We start from the raw sequence: 21,277 nt of genomic DNA on the forward strand, positions 1-21,277 counted from the left end.
GGGGGGGGGGGATAATAACTCCTAGATAAATTCTGGCTCCCCAGAGACAGAACCAAAATGTAATTCTGTTAAGACTGAGGAGGGTTTAGTAGAACTGACTTACGTGCTTATGGAGACTAGGAAATCCTATTGCCAGCCATCTGCACACTGGAGACCCCAAGATGCTGCAGGCTTGCTCAATCCAACTCCAAAGGCCTCAGAATCAGCAAAACCGACAGTGTAACTTTCAGTCCAGTGCAAAGGCCCAAGACGCTGGGAGTCTCTGCTAGCAGTACTTGAGTCCAAAGGGGTTATAAAGCTCAAGAGCAGGAGGAACATCCCTGCTCCAGAGGAGAATCCACTGCTGCTCTGGGTTCATGTCCTGCCTAAGCTCCCTGCCCAGTGAGTGTCCATCTAAAGAGGTAGCCATTTCCCCACATGCCAGCCTCTAGAACAGCCAACATTCCCACTAATACTTTCCCTCCAGTGTTCTAGGTATCCCTTAACCTAGGCAAATAGACACCTAACCCTAACCACCACACCGCAGAATATGCCTGTATTCACTCCAAGAAGAAAAACTGTAACCTGCAGTGAGGCTTCGCTGTCACTGTTCTCACTAGGCAGGTCTTACAGTAAAACTTGAAAACTACCCATCAAAATCAAGATACTGATTTATTGTGATCCCCTGTTGATACAGCCTGGTAGATAGATTCACATTTGTCTTGCTAGATAGAAAAGCTCAATATGAAGCTACAGTTCAACATAAACTACTGTTAGGACTTTAGTACCTGAAGGCCACACTGCTACTCAGTCAGGGCAGGGATGACTTCTCCAAACTCTTAAACAACTAGCTACGGAAACAAACAGAACAGAAGTGGGTTCTGTACACCAATGGCTTGTGCTGTAAGATCAAGAATGGACAAATGGGACCTCATAAAATTGTAAAGCTTCTGTAAGGCAAAGGACACTGTCAATAAGACAAAAAGGCAACCAACTGACTGGGAAAAGATCTTTATCAATCCTAAATCCGATAGGTAGCTAATATCCAATATATATAAAGAACTCGAGAAGTTGGATTCTAGAAAACCAAATAACCCTATTTTAAAAATGGGGTACAGAGCTAAACAAAGAATTTTCAACTGGGAATACCAAATGGCTGAGAAGTACCTGAAAAAAATGTTCAACATTCTTAATCATCAGGGAAATGCAAATCAAAACAACCCTGAGATTCCACCTCATACCAGTCAGAATGGCTAAGATCAAAAACTCAGGTAACAGCAGATGCTGGCAAGGATGTGGAGAAAGAGGAACACTCCTCCATTGCTGGTGGGATTACAAGCTGGTACAACCACTCTGGAAATCAGTCTGGCAGTTCCTCAGAAAATTGGACATAGTACTACCAAAAGATCCAGCAATACCTCTCCTGGGTATATACTCAGAAAATGTTCCAACTTGTAATATGGGCAAATGTTCCACTATGTTCATAGCAGCCTTATTTATAATAGTCAGAAGCTGGAAAGAACCCAGATGTCCCTCAACAGAGGAATGAACACAGAAAATGTGGAACATTTACACAATGGAGTACTACTCAGCTATTAAAAACAAAGAATTCGTGAAATTCTTAGACAAATCGATGGATCTGGAGGATATCCTGAGTGAGGTAACCCAATCACAAAAGCACACACATGATATGCACTCACTGATAAGTGGGTATTAGCCCAGAAGCTCAGAATACCCAAGATACAATTTGCAAAACACATGTAACTCAAGAAGAAGGAAGACCAAAATGTGGATATTTCAATCCTTCTTAGAAGGGGGAACAAAATGCCCATGGAAGGAGTTACAAAGTTCGGAGCATAGACTGAAGGAATGACCACGCAGAGACTGCCCTACCTGGGATCCATCCCATAAACAACCACCAAACCCAGATACTATGGCAGATGCTAGCAAGATTTTGCTGACAGGAGCCTGATACAGCTATCTCCTTCAAGGCTCTGCCAGTGCCTGGCAAATACAGAAGTGGATGCTCACAGTTATCCATTGGACAGAACACAGGGTTCCCAATGAAGGAGGTAGAGAAAGTACCCAAGGAGCCAAAGGGGTCTGCAGTCCCATAGGAGGAACAACAATATGAACTAACTAGTTACCCCCAGAGCTCCCTGGGACTAAACCACCAATCAAAGAAAACACATGGTGGGACTTGTGTCTCTAGCTGCATATGTAGCAGAGGATGGCCTAGTTGGTCATCAATGGGAGGAGAGGCCCTTGGTCCTGTGAAGGTTCTATGTCCCAGTATAAAGGAATGCCAGGTAAAGGAAGTAGGAGTGGGTGGGTTGGGGAACAGGGGGAGGGGGAAGGGGATAGGGGATTTTTGGAGTGGAAACCAGGAAAGGGGATAACATTTGAAATGTAAATAAAGAAAATATCTAATAAAAAAATAAAAGTGGTTTTGTGTAATACAATCACAATCGAGATAAATGAGCCAGCATGTAAAAGGCAAAATTGAGAGCATTTTCTGAATACAGCAAATCCTGTGCTGGAGAGATGGCTCAGAGATTAAAAACACTGACTGCTCTTCCAGAGGTCCTGAGTTCAATTCCCAGCAACCACATAGTGAGTTATAACTAACGATAATGGGGTCTGATGCTCTCTTCTGGTGTGTGTGTGAAGAGAGCAATAGTGTACTTGTACCCAAAATAAATAAAACGAAAAAAGAAAAAAAAAAAAAACAGAAAAAAGCTCTGAACAAAATTAAAAAAAAAATCCTTTTTACCTTAGATAGCTAAGGATTCTAAGATTATATATTTTTTGTATGTGTGGGGGAGTGGGGGGGGGCACACCTGAGTGTATGCCCACAGAGGCCAGAAGAAAGCGCTCACTCCCTCGGAGTTAAAGTAACAGGCAGCTGTGAGCTGCCTGACGTGGGTGCTGAGAAATCAATGTAAGTCCTCTGGAAGAGCAGCTCCTGATGGTAACTGCTAAGCTATCTCTCCAGCCCAATCAAGAGTTTACTAAAAGTAGATTTTAAAAAGAAAAGTAGTAGTTATGGACACATAGTTGATATGAATTAAAACAAACCATCAAAAGAATAACCGGGTAGGGTGGGGTGGGGTGGGGGGCAGACTGGAGAGATGGCTTAGCAATTAAGAACACTGGCTGCTCTTTCAGAGGTCCTGAGTTCAATTCCCAGCAATTACATGGTGGCTCACAATCATCTATAATGGATCTAATGCCCTATTCTGCCTGATATCCTCTTCTGTCATGCAGTCATACATGTATATATAACACTCACATACATAAAATACATAAATATTAAAAACAGACATTACCAACACATGAAATTGACAAGTTTGCTATGACAGGCATCTTCTGCATCCAGGTTCCCTGCCTTCTGCTACTAACAACTATGTACTGTTCCACTCCCACAATGCTAGGGTTGGTCATTGTGATCCGAGCATAGTAAAGATTTGGTGTTATATCATACTTGAGATTCCAGTACAATCTCTTTGTTCTCTTGGACCACTCACTGTAAGATGTTACAGTGACAGTGTCACAGGGGAGGGGTGCATTTGGTAAGGAACTGAAGCCTTTGATCAGAGTCCATCAAGGAAGTGGACCCTATTGACAATCTAAGAAATTATTTTGCAGTGGGTATTTCAGCCCCAGGCAAGCCTTTCAATGCAACCCATGAGAATACCTGAGTCAAAACCAAGCGTCTCTGTTTCATATCTGTGTGTGCTTCCTAGTACAAACGAATGATAGGATCAGCACCCTCGACATATGAAGAATTCACATGAAAGACAACTAACCATAGGGAAAGAAAGATCAAGCATTAAAAATGGGCTCGTCACAGAAGCGGGAATATAGTGCTCCTTTAAGATGCCCAATATGACTAAGCAGAGGAACCTACACTACAATGAACTTTGATATCCTTTGAACTGAAAGATCGGAATGCCTGACTCTCAAGAGTGGGTCAGGATATGGAACAGGTAGTAACCCTTACACCAAAATTACTAGAATATATAAACACAGTAACTTTGGAGGTTAAAAGTGGCCTTACCTTAAAACTGAAAATGTAACCCTGTCTTAGTGTTCTGTTGCAGTGAAGAGACACCATCGCAGAGGCAACTTACCAAAGCAAGCATTTCACTAAGGGCTTGCTTACAGTTCAGAAGGTTGCAACATCACATCACAGCCAAAAGTAGGCATGCAAGAGTAATGCTTGGAGCAGAACCTGAGGGGTCGCATCTGACCTGCTGCAGGCAGAGAAACACTGGGCCTGCTATGGGCTTCTGAAACCTCAGAGCCCATCCCTAGTTCCACGCCTAATTCTTCCTTAAAAAGCCCACCAACTATGGAACAAACATTCAAATAATGTGAGCCTATGGAGACCATTCTCATTGAAGCCCCTACGAACATAAATTAGGACTTCCACTTCTAGGTATAGATTTCAGAGAAAGTACTGTGTCCATAAACACATAAATATTTGCAAGCAACCTTGTTTAGATTGGACAAAGTTCAGGATTATAGCAGACTATATACAATGAACCATGCATGGATAATCTCACGATGAACCTTGGGTGAAAAAAAAAATCAATCTTAAGACATAGGAATATTCAAAGTATATAACAAGTGAGCTGTTAATATATCCATTATATCCATAATATACAAATAAGTATATAAACAAATAAGTTCTTTTACTTTTCCAATAAACTATGATAAAAGTACCCCAAACTGCCAGTCATCTTCAGATCCTTCGTTTCCTCAGTGGATAGTAGACTCCTGTTAGCAATGGTCAGCACAAGGCATGGTATTCCTGACCGTCCATACAGGGAACCATTTTTCCAGTGAAAAATGGTTCTGTGTGTGCTTCCTCTTCTGGAAAAATGGTTCCTCTTCTGAATTCAGTCATGAATTTCCTAACATGCTGTCTGGCACCTGCAGAGAAGAGCCATGCAGTGATGGCCCCAGACAGCATAGTACCATCTGGGTGCTGACTATATGTATGGATAGAGCAGTGGCCAGAACAAGCAGAGTTGGGGGAGAGGCGGCAGTGAGATGGGGGAGACTAATCTGCTTGAGTCCTGCCATTTCACACCCAGACCGCACTTTTACACTGGCCAATCAGGAAGCCACTGAGCTGTCAAATAGCTGCTGGGATGCCGGACAGCAAACAGTCTGAAAGAAAACACACCAGGCAAAGGGGTTTCCTCTGGTTGTGAACCATGCCAACTTGGTCCTCTCAGCAGGTCAGCAGAGGCAGACTTGCAGAAGGAGACAGACATGATACTCTGGAGACCAAGTAGAGGAGAAGACCATGACAGTTGTGCTGTGTCATCTGAAGAGCTCTAAGGAAACACAAATGCGCATGGTGGGCCTGCTCTCCAGTGTACACACTGTTACCAAATAAGGCAAAAAGTTGAGAGGACCCTTTTAAGGGCATCACTGCAGTGTGGACGGGGCCTGTGCTGCTTTCCTCTCTCCAGTTGCAATGCAAGCTGAGATCCAGCCTTTTGGACCCTTGAGTGGGAAAAGAGATTTCGTTGTGGGGTGGACAGAGTAGAGCCCTCCCACCCAAGGATCTACGACACCAGAGTGAGTAGCTCCATCTGTGAAGACAGTAACGGTAAACCATAGTGAACTTCTGCTTTGTGTCCAGCGTCCACACCTGAAATACTGAGTGAAATGGGTGCGTGCACACTTTTTGGGCTGGACCACATGAGCTGGGACTTCCGTGCTTCATTTTATGATTTTTCTGAGTTACTAAGCAGTAAGGAGTGTTTCAACATTTAGCATATGCCTGTGCATGAAGGCTAAACACATGGAACATCTCTACAGAATCATCTATCCAGGGTACAAAAAGCAAGGAACCTTTTGGGACTCCCCTTCCCCCCCCCCCAATAAACAAAAACAAAATTCAAATGCAAGATAATGGTTCTTAATAGTTCTTAACACTTCTTCATAGAAGAGGTGACAAACCTACTTTTCTACTTATTAAGTTGTCCGATAGATGCTTCTTCAATGTGATTCAAAATTTACACACACATATTTTCCTTAGAAATTCTCCTGAGGGTCGACATGCTGGGTTACCAAATAAGCTTGTTACAAGAGTTCCCATTCTTCTATCATCTCACAAAAATGAGGTATCTTGTCCAGTGAAATGGTGCTGAAATGAGGATGGTAAGTACTCATCTTAGCCGTCATCTGTACCAGACGAGGGTTTGACTTCTTAGGAACCTAAGCCTATGAAATGGCACTTAAATGTTGCCATTACAGACTGCCTTTAAGGGTGGTTGTCAAACATTTCTGAAATTACTCTCCAAAGCTTATGTCTGCCCATTTCCTAACCTCTTGGTGTCTTTCAATTTTCTATGATCTCTATAACTGCCAACAGAAACTGATGGCGGCTGATCTTGCTTGTCAACTTGACTACATCTGAAGTCTACTTAAATCCAGACAGCTTGACACTGTGAACAATTTTCTTGATTGGATCATCTGAGGTTGGCAAGCAAAATCTGGGTCACACCTGGTGGCACCCCACATAAAAGGACAAAGAAAGAAGCTTTTTGCCTGTTTGCCCTTACTCTGACTGGTAGTTTCTTACTTCCTTTGCTGGTATTAGAACCTACTACTTCAGGATTCCAGCAGAGACCTAAGACATGCTGAGACATCCACTGAACAACTCTTGGATTTCTGGCCTCTCCACTGAGAGACACCCAGTGTTGGGACCAGCGAGACCACATCCTCTAAAGCCACTCTAATAAAGCCCCTTTAAAGCATACGCATAGGTATACTCCATGGGTTCTGATTCTCTAGAGAAACCGACTAATACAGCGACGACTAATGCAGCGACGTCTTCTCCACAGGGCTGGATTCCTTCTTTTGTTAATGTTGTTATAAAGCTGCTTTCTTTCTCTAGAGTGGGATTTGACTTCCTTGAGCTCACTCAGCTAAACACCTTACTCACTGTTTTGGACATTTCCCCTGACCCCTCCTTTAAAACTTCTATTCCTTTATAAGCTGCAAACCCCGATGCCATTTTGATGCTATTTTCATTGATCTGCATGTGTCTACTTCCAAACTTGGTGCTGATTTTCATCACCTTAAAACCCCAGCCTCTCACCGCCCCGAATCTCTCCTGAAGTTTGATTCCCTTTGGGCTTCTGAAAACCTGCAGTCATGGTTGGACAACTGCCTTTTATGAGTGACTCTTCTGAAATCAGACTTCCTGAAACTTACAGCTAATTTGCCCCTAGTCACAGTAAACGTTCTCTTCCCATGCATTCTCCTTTCCCAGGAAGCATGGACGCTCTGCAAGTGGTCAGGAAGAAACGTTAGCCAACATACAGTGGCCGGTCGGACTGCTGGTCCAGGGACAGCTCTTACAGATGGATGCAGGAAGACGACAAGGCCAAGGGATGTCTGTGCCACATAGCTACTGCTGAGTAAAAATAAATGCAAATGATTACAGCTGATTTACTTTCACCCTGATTAAGCATCTATTTTTTCCTTTGGCAAAGTTTGGAAGAAACTAAAAACCAGAATAAAGTACCTAAATTAGTTTATCCCAAAGACTACTGTACTTTATAAGCTTAGCATCTCCTTTCATTACCTGGACTCTATCACATTTAAGGCGTTCCAAGTCTCTTTGGTTCCAGCAGCAGTAAAAGATAAGTACACATCTTAACTGACCATGAAAAGATTGCTTTATTCCATGAAAATATTCTCAACAGAGAACACTATCATAAACAAGGCTTTTTACCATTAAGAAATCAATATGTGCACAAAGTGGAAATTACTATGAAATTAAGAGATTTCTTTTAGACAGCTCACATGTTCAAAGTTTAAGAATGGTTTAAGAATGACTTAAAAACTGTGCAAGTCCAAGTGTCTTCAAATGTTATAACCCATACACAGGTTGCACTACTCCACATGAAGGAACTTGCCTACTATGGAAGCAAACACCAGCTTTAGAAAAAAACCCAGTAGCTTGAAAAGAACAGTCTGTACAAGAAAGCTTTGAACTTTGCCCTCTGTGATTGTTAGTCAGACAAACATAAGCACTTCAGTCTCTGTACAGAAGACAAACACAGCCAGGTCACATTTCCTTCTCATTGCTAACTTTTGAAATAAAAATAGCACTACTTTTTAAAACTACTTCATGTAGTCTGTCAGTATAGAATAATGTCACATTATATAAATAACCCTGTAACGAGATTTAATATCTAAAACTGTATAGTTACTAGCCTCAAATGTAATATACTATATGTCAGCTGCATAACAGTGGTGTACTTGATCTTATGAAGGCATTAATGTTCACACAATTGTCATTCAGCTTTAGCGTAACTGGTAGTATGATTCAAATAGCATTGGAAAATATCATTAAAGCAGTCACACGGTTTCTAAAATATTGCTTGAAATCCAATAATACACAGAACGTTTCACATTTTCTTTCTCCCCTCACAACAGTAAGAACCAAACGAATGGAGCTTCAGTGGTACAAACAACCTCCCTTCCACCCCCCACCCCCCGCCCCGTTACAAGACCACTAAGAAATTAGTTCCCATACAAGTCAGTAACAGAATCACAAATTCGCGGCAGGACACATGAGCAATGAGGGCACTAACGACAACCGTATTTACAAGTATAAACATACAGAAATTCCCATTTTACAAGTAAAAGTGCACAGAGATCATTACAAAGTCTCACGCAATTTTATCTGGTTCAAACAAAAGCATCACTTGGAAACAGACTATCATTAAAATAATCAAGGGAGATCGTCACCACCCCGTTAAAAGGTGAAGGGGGAAGGTCCATCAAACGTCTCATAAATACACCGATGAAAGTAAAATGGACTCACACAGGTCTTTAGTTTGATGCATGAATTTGAAGATGCACCACTGCACATGGTAGAGCTCTAGAAGCCACCTACCGAGGCTACATCACAGCTGCGGAGGTGCCACAGTTAGAGGTGGAGCACTGAGCTGGCACATAAAGCCCTTTGTGGGATACTGTAGTGGTAGTGTTGGCAATAAACAGATTTAGGCACTCGATTTTAAGGCAGCATTTGAATGGAAGCAGCTGACTTTTGACAATAGTCCCTTCGGTGTTATTATGCCAGGACTTCAGTGCTGACCAGATTCTCCCAGACTGAGGTGCTGAAGATGTGTCACATTTCAGAGTCTTTAACTGGGCTGTAGGCTAGAGCAGAGATGTTTTCTTTTTCTTATCATAAATACTTCAGGTTCACAGACTATGTCTTCATGTCAAAACTGGACTGTTTGCAGTGGGGAAGTTTTAGCAGCATACACAGATACTAAGATGGAAACATTAGTGCTGAGGTGGCTGACAAAGTGATCTGCACTACAAATGCAAAATGAAACAAAGCTTTGACAAGAACAGGGGATTACAGAGACATGCCTGAAAACTCTAAGCCCAGGTCACGCGAGACATGCAACAGGATGTTAAGCAAGCACAGAGGTGGTGCAGGCAGACAGTGACAAATGGTAAGGGCTCTAACAGACGACGAGTCTAGAAGCCAATTAAACAGAGCTGATGACGACAGTCCTAATGGACAGCCCAAAATAAGACAAACTTTAAGACAGCTCTGTATTCTTTCTGATTTGGTATCAGTAAATGAAAAAAGAGGTCAGCCATTGCTGGCTTTTCTTTTCCTTCTTCTATGTGAACAACTGTGGACTAGGAATTTAAGGACTGGTACTAGAATGACTTTTTAATGTATGGAAATGCTAATGAAGTTAGTAAAAAAAATCTGCATGCATTCATGCAACTTGCTTCTCTCACTCTCTCTTTCAGCCTGACAACTCTAATACCCTCCCCCAAAGCAGCTGCATGTAACCTCCTTCAACATCTTGCCCATTTCCTCAGAAACCCTCTTCAGGAACCTGCAGTCCAGGAGGAAAAAGAAAAAAACAATTACTGAAGACCTTTGGTAAGACCAAAAGGAGCATTCAGTTTAAAGTGTCTGTCCCAAATGTACCTAAAATCATTTTATAGTCAACTACTAAACACACCAGAGAACTCTGAAACACAAGACGATCAAAGGCCAATGTTACTGCCTCCTCCCTTTATCTCCTCACTCAACTAACAAGGATGTGGTCACATGACAACTACAGTGTACAGCTGACTGGACAAATTCCAACAGATGCTTTTGGCAATACATTAGAGAGGTACCTACTCTGACAGTCGACGATCCAACTAAAACGAAGCCCTCAACAGTGGTAGAGCTCTTCCTTTATCTCAGTAAAAAACCTGTCTCCTGTTTCTCCTCTAAGAACACGCCTGCCACACTTTCTTCCTCCATTCCAGACTGTCCTTTACCTCCACTGAGTTAGACTCAACTTCTCCTATGAGTAACTGCCAGAAACTAAATGAACACTAATGAAGTATTTCTAAAAGACACTTTCAAGTGAAAAGTACAAGTGGAAGATTAGCTTGGAATGAACTTTGTACAACATTGAAAATTACCAGTAAACCTGAAAATAGTTTCAGGTCTCAATGCTGTTTTATTCGCATACAAGCTCTACCAGGTGACTTATCCTGCAATCCCTAGATGAGCTCATATTAAATAGATTATATACCAGGTATTCACTTTCTTTCTTTAGGAAACCAAGTTAGGAATAGCAAGGAAAATGACTGTTATTTTACCTAATTATCCAACTATTACTTCTCGCCCTAGAACCTGAAGCTGTAAGTCCAAGCTCCTGAGAGTCAGCTTTCTGCAGTTCAGAACAGGTTTGCTTATTTTAATTCATCAGTCACTGTTGTTTCTGAGGTGCAGGGGGCAGGAAACATTCTACCTATGATTCTCGCCTAATAATCAAATCTATTATTTATAAGGCAGAAAAGCACACATCCTTTACACACACTTAGGCAGGACAGAAAGCAGAAGGCATCGATTAAGCTTCCACACCAGCATCACTTGAACAGTAAGGCGTCAAAGAGTTTCTGGTGGCAGTATTCACACTCTGATCAAGCCTGCACTCAGCTCACATAGTGAACAATGCATCAGGATGCCTTAACGCTTGGGTTTCTGACCTGTTGAATGTGTTGTCGTTTTACGTGTACATGGCACAAACTGCCTGGTTAGTTAGATATAAGTTACTGCACCTTTACTGTTTTTCTCTAGAGTAACATCTATGTATGTTGTGGGAACGTAGCCTTCTTCACCGTTCTGTCTCCGAGCTCTTGTCCATCCATCACCTTTGTCCTCCTCAATAATGTACAGAACTTCACCTTCTTTCATTGCCAGAGTACCTTCATTATGCCCTAGGTGAAAAGTTTTCAAAGCATATGCAGCATTAAAGCACTGCAATGTTAATAAAAGTTATAGATACAACATACTACCAAACATGAACTACTACATTTCATCATACCCAGATGCAAGAGCCCATGGATTGCCACAGTGGCACCCTATCTGTGATTTTCTAGTTTACTCGATTCAACACACACATTCTCATCTGAACTACATAATAAGCCTGTGAGGCGGGGCTGCATAACAGACTCAGCAACCAGGCAGAGCACTATGTAATTTGACAGGGTAGTCTAATCACTGTTTCACAATTCTAATTCTTTCCCCAAATTTGTGTATCTAAAACCTTAATGAAGTATGAATCAGAAAATAGTACCGATGAGAGAGGGTGAAAGACAGAGCATATACAGAAGAGATCCTTGGAGCAAGCTGGCTAGCCAGATCTGCTGTATTAGGAAGCTCTGTGTTCTATTCAAAGACTCTTGAATAAGGTCAAAGAGCAATTGAGGATGAGTCAAGCCTGACATCAGTTTCAGGCCTCCATTTGAACAAGCACCCATGTACATGTATGTGCAAACTTGCACATATGTATACCACACATACACATGAAAACAGAAACCATAGTGTGTGTGTGTGTGTGTGTGTGTGTGTATGTATGTGTGTGTGAGAGAGAGAGAGAGAGAGCGAGCATGTGACAGGGCATAAGTGTGGCAGTCAGGACACCTTCAGGTATCTCTTCTCTTTTCATGTGGATTCCCAGGAACAAACTTAGGTCCTCAGTAAAGGCAGCAAGGGTCTTTACTCACTAAGAGATCTCCCTATCCCTTTAAATATATTCTCTAAAAATGAAGAGTAATTAAAGATTTCACTCAATTGTAACACTAACACATGGAGAAAGGTGATGAATTACAGAGCTTTCTATAACTGTTGATGGAGGTGTTACTCTTCTGTTAGCTGAAGAGGACTTTGTTTTTTAAGAGTCCTAGAAAAGGAAAAAACTAAACGACTGCAGAGAGAGCCACACCACCTCTTCCCAGTCTCCAGCCCATTCTCCAGCCACCACATTACAGGAGAAGGCACTATAGTCAGTAGCAGCCGCTGAGCTGACCACTACTCTGCTCTCATTTGAACGGGAAGCCCGCAGAATCAGCATACAATAGATAGCACCCAGCTGTGCCTTATGCCTGCCTCTCTCTACCATTAACAGCAACAGAGAGCATCAAATGACATCTACAAGCTGTTTGCTCCTGGCTTGGGCCACATGCTCAAGCTGCCACAGCTCTGTTATGCACATGTGAGTGTAAGATCTAGGACATAGAGCTGTAGGTCATCGTCTGTGTTAGGATCTGGCAGCATTTCAATTCAGTTGTGTGTGCAAATGTGTGTTAGGCGATATATTTATAACATAGTTAAAACAAAACTATACAATTACTGAACCAGGAATGTAATTTTCTGACAATGTATCTCTTAGCCACTTAGCTAAGGATGCTAAAGTATCACTTATCTTTGACTTTGAAGAATCAATTTTACCAAATATTACATATTATGAACATCACACCAGGGAGGGGAATGTGCAGGGGAGAGGGTGAGGATGGGAAGAGGAGGGATCAAGTTGGAGGGAGAGGGGCGGACAGAGGGAGAGACTACAGCCTGAGACCCATGCCATGAGAGGGAGTCTACCCCTGATACTTTTAATGATACTCTGCTATGCTTACACACAGGAGCCTAGCATAACTGCATAACTGTCATCAGAGAGGCTTCACCCAGCAACTGGTAGAGACAGATGCAGAGACCCACAGTCAGACATTAGGCAGAGCTTGGAGAATCCTCTAGAAGAGGGGAAGGAAGGGTTGAAGGCGCCAGAGAGGTCAAGGATGCCACAAGAAAATCTACAGAATCAACTAACTTGGGCCCAAAGAGACTGAACTGCTAGCCAGACAGCATGCATGGGATGAACCTAAGCCCTCTGCACATATGTACCACATGTACAGCTTGGTACAGCTGTGGGAGTTCTAGCAACGGGAGGGAGCCTGGGCTGTCTCTGACTTTTGCCTGCCTTTGGATCCCTTCCCCTAACTGTGCTGCTTTGTCTAAGCTCAACAAGAGAACAGATGCCTAATTTTTCTACATCTTGATATGTCAAGGCTGGTTAATAGCCATGGGAAGCCTCTCCTTTTCTGAGGAGGAAGGGGGAGGGGTGGGAAGTGAGGTAAGGTGAGAGAAAGGGAAGACAGGCTGGAGAGGAAGCCATCAGGATGTTAGACAAATAAACATCATCACCATCATCATCATCATCATCATACCATCAAAAGGGTAGATAGCTTTGCAGTGTCCAATGGCAGGCAGGGGATCATCATCTTCGAACTCATCATCAAACTCACTGTGGTGACCATGTTGCTGGGGTGGCCCACGAACTTCTTGGTTTGCATCATCAGTGTAACTTCCCTCAGGGCTAAAAACCATTAAAGTATCTCTGATCAGATATCGCCAACACGAGAACGCTTTGTGTCTTATTTAGAAGCTGACCTCAGGAGAAATTAAGTGTCAGTGCCATCCTTCTATATTGAGTGCGATTTTCAAACATTAACTCTGCAGATTGAATGTGGTAATTCAAAATGATTCTTCACTCACTTTCCTGAAGTAAACACTTCAAAGATGACAATGTTTAGAGCAATGATCAGTAAACACACCTCACTATTCCAGGACCTAAAGAGGACATGGAACAATGTAGTAGACACTAATTTCTCATGTCAGAGACATTCCTGAGCAGAATCACCCAGGCCTACGGCACCACAGGGAGGTTGTTTGTGCCCCAGCTCCTGAGAAGCCATGAGCACAGCATGTGCATGGAGGTGAGCAGCTTCTGGTCCTGCAGAGCAGATGAAGGCCTCTGCCCAGGACGACTGCCCTAAGAGAAGCTCACTTCCTTTTCTCCTTTAACCTGGAGGAAAACTGTAAGCTTAAAAAAAAAAAAAAATCAGATGTAACTTTAAATCTAGCACAGGAGGAAGAACAGCCAAGAGGTAGAAAAAAATTGAGTTCTATGAATAATATCTAGGCTACCTCTTAAATTATTTAATGAAGCAAATTTTTATTCAAAGACAGTGTAAGAATTCATTTTGCTTAAAACCAAGACTCCAAATTCTAATAAAATGAATTCCAATTGATTAAAGGAAATTAGTATGTTAGAAAATCCAAGGGTTACTAATTTTTAACCTAGTAACAAAGCCCAGTGACCTGGAGCTCTTTTCTTTCCTGGAATCAGAGCAGCTGGCTAGGAGGCACACAATCAAGGGGTTTTACCTCTAAACATCTTACACCATTTCCTTCAGCATTGACAACCAGATACAATGGGCATTCTAACTTCGATTTTGTGTTTTTAGAAAATTGAGATAAGAAATATAAAAAAATGAGCCTGCTGAAATTATGCTGCAATGATTAGACCAATATCTGATATTAAGCCAGTCAAATTTTCTTAAAGCTGAAGCACAGTTTACTGATTATCTTATGACAGGAAAAACCAAAACCAAATCCAGCATACTAAGGAGGAAATGTAACAGCAGACCTTGCAGAAAGCTAAGCTGAGAACTGCAAACTAGTAAGATGTAACTCTTTTCTTCTTCATCAAACTCGAAGCAATTTGACAGCACTTTTTTTTTTTTTTTTGGTCCTAAGTTATCCATCTCCACATACACCTTAGTGGACTCTCTCCCATCCCTGGGCTTCCTAAGCCTGCTAGGGTTTCTTTGTTTTTTGGTATTTTTCTTGTTCTGTTTTGTGATATTGTTGTTGTTTTTATTCTTAGGTACTCATGGATGTGATAGACTAGAATTGAACACGAAATTTCCTATTTTACCTACAACTATTACCTAATATACAGAATAGTTCCAAAAGACTGGAGTTATTTGATAAAGTTAGTAATGGAGAGAAAATTGAGAAAAAAGATGAACATTAAATGATTACTGAAGTTAAAAATAAAAATTAAACAAAACAAACCTGACCTTTCTCGCCCCTGTGTCACAAGATGATTTATGTCACTGCTGTGTCTTCTGTCACCTCTTAGACCTGTTTTGCCTTCAACTTCAGAGAGCCATGCCTTCAGAAAAAGACCAAAACAGCAGACAGGTCAGTAAGTTTGAAAGTTCCTAAGGAACCCTGAATTAAAATGCACTTTGAGACTTTATGATTCTTAGAGAAATTTTATTCCAATGTATACAGTGATTAGGTTTATAGTTGACTTTTTTTGTTTGTTTCTTTTGTTTTGGTTTTGCTTGTTTGTTGACAGAGTTTCTCTGTGTACTCTTGTCTGTCCTGGAACTTGCTCTGTAGTAGTCCAGACTGGCCTCAAACTCACAGAGCTCCACCTGCCTCAATCTGGAATTAAAGGTGTGTGCCACCACTGTCTGGCCTTTTATAGTTGAATTTTAAAAATAGTATGTTTAGTTTCATATGAAAGTTCAAATAACAAAATGAGTAGGCTGTTAGTTTGATAATTATATATTATAATAATACTTTCAGTTCATAAAATTTAAACTTATATTGGTATATAAGTCTGGCAAAATCCAATCTATTACAATAAAGTTTATAAAATATTTAAAAATGCACTTTCATCTCAGAATGCTGAGTTAACAAATGTACCTCATTCTTGTGGATTTCCATTCGTAAGCGGTCAATGTTATTCATGGTCTCTGCTAATTTAGGCTGCAGACTTCCTGGATCCCCCATTTGTGGATTTTTCTCATACACATCCTTCATTTTGTTGAGTGCTTCTCTGAGAAACAAAAGGAAACCACAAAATTAAGCATCCACTTCATGTACTTTCAGAGTTCCATTTATCTTTAGAGAGTCAAGTTTATCTGAACCTTAAAAAGTCACACTTCTAAGTTTGGACAAATATATCCTAATTTAAAGACAATTTGTGCAGGGCTGTGTGTGTGTGACTACGTATATACAGTCAGTAATTTAAGGAAAGACTTTTAAAATGTGTATTGCTTGAGTGTTTACATTTAAAAGACTTCTAATAGAAAGAAACATTTGTTCTGTCTTGCTATATTACTTATACATACATGAGCTTAGTAAACAGCTGGTAGAATAGTCCACAGTGTTCTTACATTCATTGTTTCTTAAACCAAATTCATTACTTTGCTTTGTTTTGAGACGGTCTCACTAGATAGTCGAGGCTGGCCTTTAACTCTTGCTCTTCCTAACCTGTGCCATCATTCCTGGCTCTAGAGGAAACATTACTTTATTAGCATTCTGCCAGCATCCCTTATCTCATCCCCACAGCATCACTGTCCTCCTACTCATCTATGCTGGAAATAGTAACCCCATCTTTAACCGTGCACCCCCTTCAGCTATTTGCCAGTTCCTGATAGCCTGCCTCCTCTTCTCTAGTCACATTCTCAGAGATTATGCCCAATCAGTTCTCTCTGATGCTAGCACCCGACACTGTTGACTAGTACTCCTTAATAGTCTGTTCCTGCCTAACCTAAGGCTTCAATTTCCTTTTCTCCTCCTCGCCTCTGCTTTCTCAGCAATCATTCACTGGCTTCTTCTTTGTTCCACTTTTAAATGTCTGTTATATAAATGACAAGGGTTTTCTCATCTCATCCTACACTCCTCTTTAGAATGTTTTGATCTTCAGATGATTCTGCAGTGTCTGTCTCCATCCAGGTTTTTAAGTTCTAGATGTATAGCTCCACACTCACCTAGACACTTTCTAGATAGATTTTTCACAAAACATAAGCAAAATCTTTACTTTCACCCAAGCTTCTTTTTCTTTTTCAATTAATTTTATAGCTCTCTCAGTATCTACAAGTTAGTTCCACAACAACTTCCCTGCCTCCTCTCCTGATCTCTGATCTACTCAGATACAAGGCTCGGTGACCTTTAGAACAGTTGCTAATGTGCTATCATCCAGTTGAAATTGCTAAGGCCCCTAACCCCACTACCAGCAGACTGGTACACGTCGTTAAGACTTTTCCTAACTCATTCTTTTTCCCTTATCCTATTACTTCACTTACACAATTTCTAACCAAGTTCCATCTCTCCATTTATACAGCGAGAGCAACCTCCGATGGCTATTCTGAAGAATTTAATGATGTTTCATGTAAAATGCCTGATGTGTACTTATGATGATCCCTCAACCAATACTGAACTCAATTTATACATTAAAAAGTGTATACAACAGACGAGGCGGTTGGTGCTGGCAAAACTACTTTTGACAACCAATTGCCATGATTTGGGTTTCTGGGTTGTTTTTTTTTTTTTTTTAACAAATTTGTGGAACTCTAACAGGGACTAACAAAATGCTATAATTAAAACAAAAACCAAAAGTCAACCAACCAACCCCTGACATTTGATTTTTACTTATCTAATATGTAAGCCATAATGTTTTCTAGTTTAGGTCGTTTTACTCTTCCCTAAAACAAACAAAGGTGTGTCACGGGCTGGAGAGCTGACTCAGACGTTAAAATCACTGACTGATCTTTCAGAGGACCCAGGTTCTATTTCCAGCATCCACATGGACGCTCACAACCATTTCTTTTTTTTTTTTTTTTTGGTTTTTCGAGACAGGGTTTCTCTGTATAGCCCTGGCTGTCCTGGAACTCACTCTGTAGACCAGGCTGGCCTCGAACTCAGAAATCCGCCTGCCTCTGCCTCCCGAGTGCTGGGATTAAAGGCGTGCGCCACCATGCCCGGCTTCACAACCATTTCTAACTCCAGTTCCAGGAGTCTGCTGGCCTCCACAGGCACCAGGCATGCAGGTGATACATAGATATACATGCAGATCAAACACTCATACATAAAGAAATATAAATAAAATATTTCAAACATTTCAAAAAGTGTTTCAATTGGGATATATGATTTGGGGGAATGATAGGATTGAACTTGGGTCCTCATGAATGCTAGGCCAGCACTTTTCCCACTGACTTATCCCCATCCCAGAACCAACGATTTGGGAGCACTCTGTGTCAGTGTACACATCACTCATTAGTTCCAGAAGGGAGAGCAATGAGGGAGGGCTCAAGGAAACACTACTTTTGATCTGCTTCCTTCTGCAGCCCTCGGTTAAGCTCGTCAATGCGCTGCTGTAACTTCTTCCGCCTCTGCTCTGGTGGCAAATGACTGAAATCTTCTAGTGCTGGGCCCTGAAAAGAGAGTCTAAATCATTATTAAGACATTTTCAGATATTTTGTTTTTTAACTTTACCTTTTTTATAAATGAAGCAACTAACTTCAATTTTTATTTAGCTTCAACTTAAAAAAAATCTATACAGATGTACTAGTAAAATTCAAAGCTTAAATTTCATATTTATAAAAACATGAAAATAGGCAGGAAAAAAAAAGAAATCTTACCAAATACAGGTAATTATTAACTGTATCATATTATTTCAAGTCTTGACAGTTAAAATGAATACACACAAATCTTCTTACAGCAACAACAAAATGGGAACACACAACATTTCTCATTTATATTATTGAACTACTTTGTATATACTCTTACATAGAATTCTTAAGGAAAAAAAATCCAGTCATGACATTTAGAATGCCATGAATATGTTAAATAAAAATATGAGATTCATAGCTGAGCAACATAAGCAACTTACCGCATGAAGACAACTAATTAATGTATACTTCAATACTGCAGTTAGTTTTTGAATGATTATATTTTCTAGACCATTCTTTGGAAACAAATTAAAATCTGATTATTAAAAAAATTAAAGGTGTAGTCTACGGATCAGAAATTACATACATGGAATACACTTCCGGTCTTATGTAAAACCAAATGACAGACCTCAGGTGTTTCTGAAAGAGATGACCCCTGTTTTCTCTGTCTCCCTCCTCTCCAGGTGAAACAGCAGGCTCTAACTACAGTGTGTAACTCACACCCAGATGCTCCGCCTCCGTCTCCCCAGCACTGCCCTTACAAGTGTGTGACACCATGCCCAGGCTCCATGCAGTCCTTTAGGGAACATTCCTCATCAGAAAGGTTTTAATGCTCCTGAATCTCGGTGAATTAAATGTTAGTATAAAGGTGCAGATTCTTCTACTATCATGTCTTTCTCCTGAAGACTATGCCTCACTGTGTAGCCTAGCCCTGAACTCCCAGCTCTGGTCTTAGTTTCCAGGTGTTGGGGTTAAAGGAGTGTGTCACTGTCACCACACTCAGTCCCATTTCTTCTTAAATGTCATTTTAGTCATTGTTAATTCAGCTACATTCTATAGAGATTATAGTAGAACCATTATTAACTACTGAATCCATTTAATATAACCTGTATTAATATATTACATTCCAAAAATAATACTTATTCTTTATTTTTCTCAAAATGGTTGAATATGAATATTATTCTCAATTTTTTAAGTGCTACTGAGACAAGCCTACAAAATAAAATGCATTCTTTCTTTCTGGACTACTTACATCTTTCACAGATGCTTAATAGCTTGATTTTACCAGTTACAAGGTCACTCTGTTCACTTTTAAATTATTGTATTTGAGTAATGTGTGATTTCCCACCTCCATCTAAGCATAGGCTTTTACTAGAACTTAAGTTCCAGACAGTTGTGAGCTACCATGTGAGTGCTGGCAATTGATCCTGGGTCCTCTGTAAGAGCAGCTAGAGGTCTTAATGACCAAGCCATCTGCCACCTCTTCACACCTGTGTCATTTACTTTTAAACAAAAGGAAACCCATTTACAGGAAAAACCATGATCAAATGTTACCATTAATTAATAACAAGTCCCTCCAAGACTCTTTCCACAGTGGCCCATAGACTATGGGCACTCAACAACCATAATGACTAAAAGTGGGGCCACTGTTTAAGTGGCTTTTTTTTATTTTATATCAGGTACTGTCAATCGACCAAACCTAAACTAAATGATGGAACAGCAAAATTTCCTATATAAAATTCCTTTAAACTTACTAGATAATGACCAATGTAATTTACCAGATTCATTCTAATTTGGGGCCAGGGATTACACTATCGTGTAACAGTACAAAGATAATCTACTTTATATTTTGAAAAATAATTCTGAAAATAGTTTAAGGAAATGAAAACATATATTTCAGTTTAACAGGCTTTGGGGGGGAGTTATCATTATCAATTATCAATGGGTAAATCTCCAAATATCTGTGTAATGCTAATGCATTTATTACCTATTAACTGACACCTAATATTTTAACAATAGGAATCAAGACACGTGCACCCCTAACATCTCATTTCAACACTGTAACACATTCTTACATAAGAACATGAAGCAATTCCATTATATTTACTAAGAACTTCAAAAAGCCATGCAAGGCACTTAACAACCTGTCTTATAAATGTCTCAACTAGAAATGTCTACAACAGGAATCTGCTTTCTACATCTGTGAACATAGCTTGCTATGCAAGCACCCAGTTGTTCTTCATAATGTAAATCCATCATTTGTATGCAATAAAGGCAGACAGGACACCTCAAACACAGAGGGATGGGAAACAAATACTCACACACACTCTCACACAACACACAATACCTCTGCTTCCCAACAAAGAACAAAACCCATTATAAAATTAGCAAAACTTTTTTCTTTTCTGGAAAAACCTAGTAAAACTTATGATAAACATTAAATTTGTATGACCTTTTAAAGAAAGTAAATTTTTTAAAAGTGTATTTCTAAATTTTACTTCTGTAAAACATCAACTTTTGCTCTACCATGTACATTTAAATTTTTAATTAAAAAATTAATTCTCTTTAACATTACATGGTCTCTATCTAATAACATTTAAGAATTTGATGGGTTGATGATAGTTAAGCACATTATTATCTAATCTATGACATCCAAAGGTATTGGCATATGTTGGACTATGGATTAAATTATTTGAAAAAAATCATACAAGTTGAAATGTGGAATGTACTTTAACACGTGCTCTGAATTAAATCAAACAATGTCTTTGGAATATTAAATGTTGGTATAGTATATAGATCAGCACACAGGGCTTACCATCTTCATCGACCACTGAATAGTTCAATGGAAAACAGAAAG

At 40.3% G+C, this 21,277-nt stretch overlaps 1 protein-coding gene across 4 annotated transcripts in view; it reads right to left on the reverse strand.

The window, feature by feature from the left end:
- Positions 1–7,649: 7,649 nt before the first annotated feature.
- Positions 7,650–21,277, reverse strand: part of Fnbp1l (formin binding protein 1 like) — an 83,803-nt gene continuing 70,175 nt past the window's right edge. The window contains exons 11-17 of one of the 4 annotated variants that reach the window (XM_029475132.1): positions 21,236–21,250; positions 18,293–18,402; positions 15,890–16,022; positions 15,253–15,347; positions 13,555–13,703; positions 11,110–11,268; positions 7,663–9,884 (exon numbers count right to left, since the gene is read on the reverse strand). In XM_029475132.1, the coding sequence (XP_029330992.1) occupies positions 9,877–9,884; positions 11,110–11,268; positions 13,555–13,703; positions 15,253–15,347; positions 15,890–16,022; positions 18,293–18,402; positions 21,236–21,250 (669 nt within the window). In that variant the 3' untranslated portion in view covers positions 7,663–9,876. Of the gene's footprint in view, positions 11,269–13,554; positions 13,704–15,252; positions 15,348–15,889; positions 16,023–18,292; positions 18,403–21,235; positions 21,251–21,277 lie in introns of all 4 variants that reach the window. The other 3 variants (XM_029475133.1, XM_029475135.1, XM_029475134.1) reach the window with 3 other exon arrangements.

The sequence above is a fragment of the Mus caroli genome, chromosome 3 (genome assembly GCF_900094665.2).
Source record: "Mus caroli chromosome 3, CAROLI_EIJ_v1.1, whole genome shotgun sequence".
Taxonomy (NCBI): domain Eukaryota; kingdom Metazoa; phylum Chordata; class Mammalia; order Rodentia; family Muridae; genus Mus; species Mus caroli.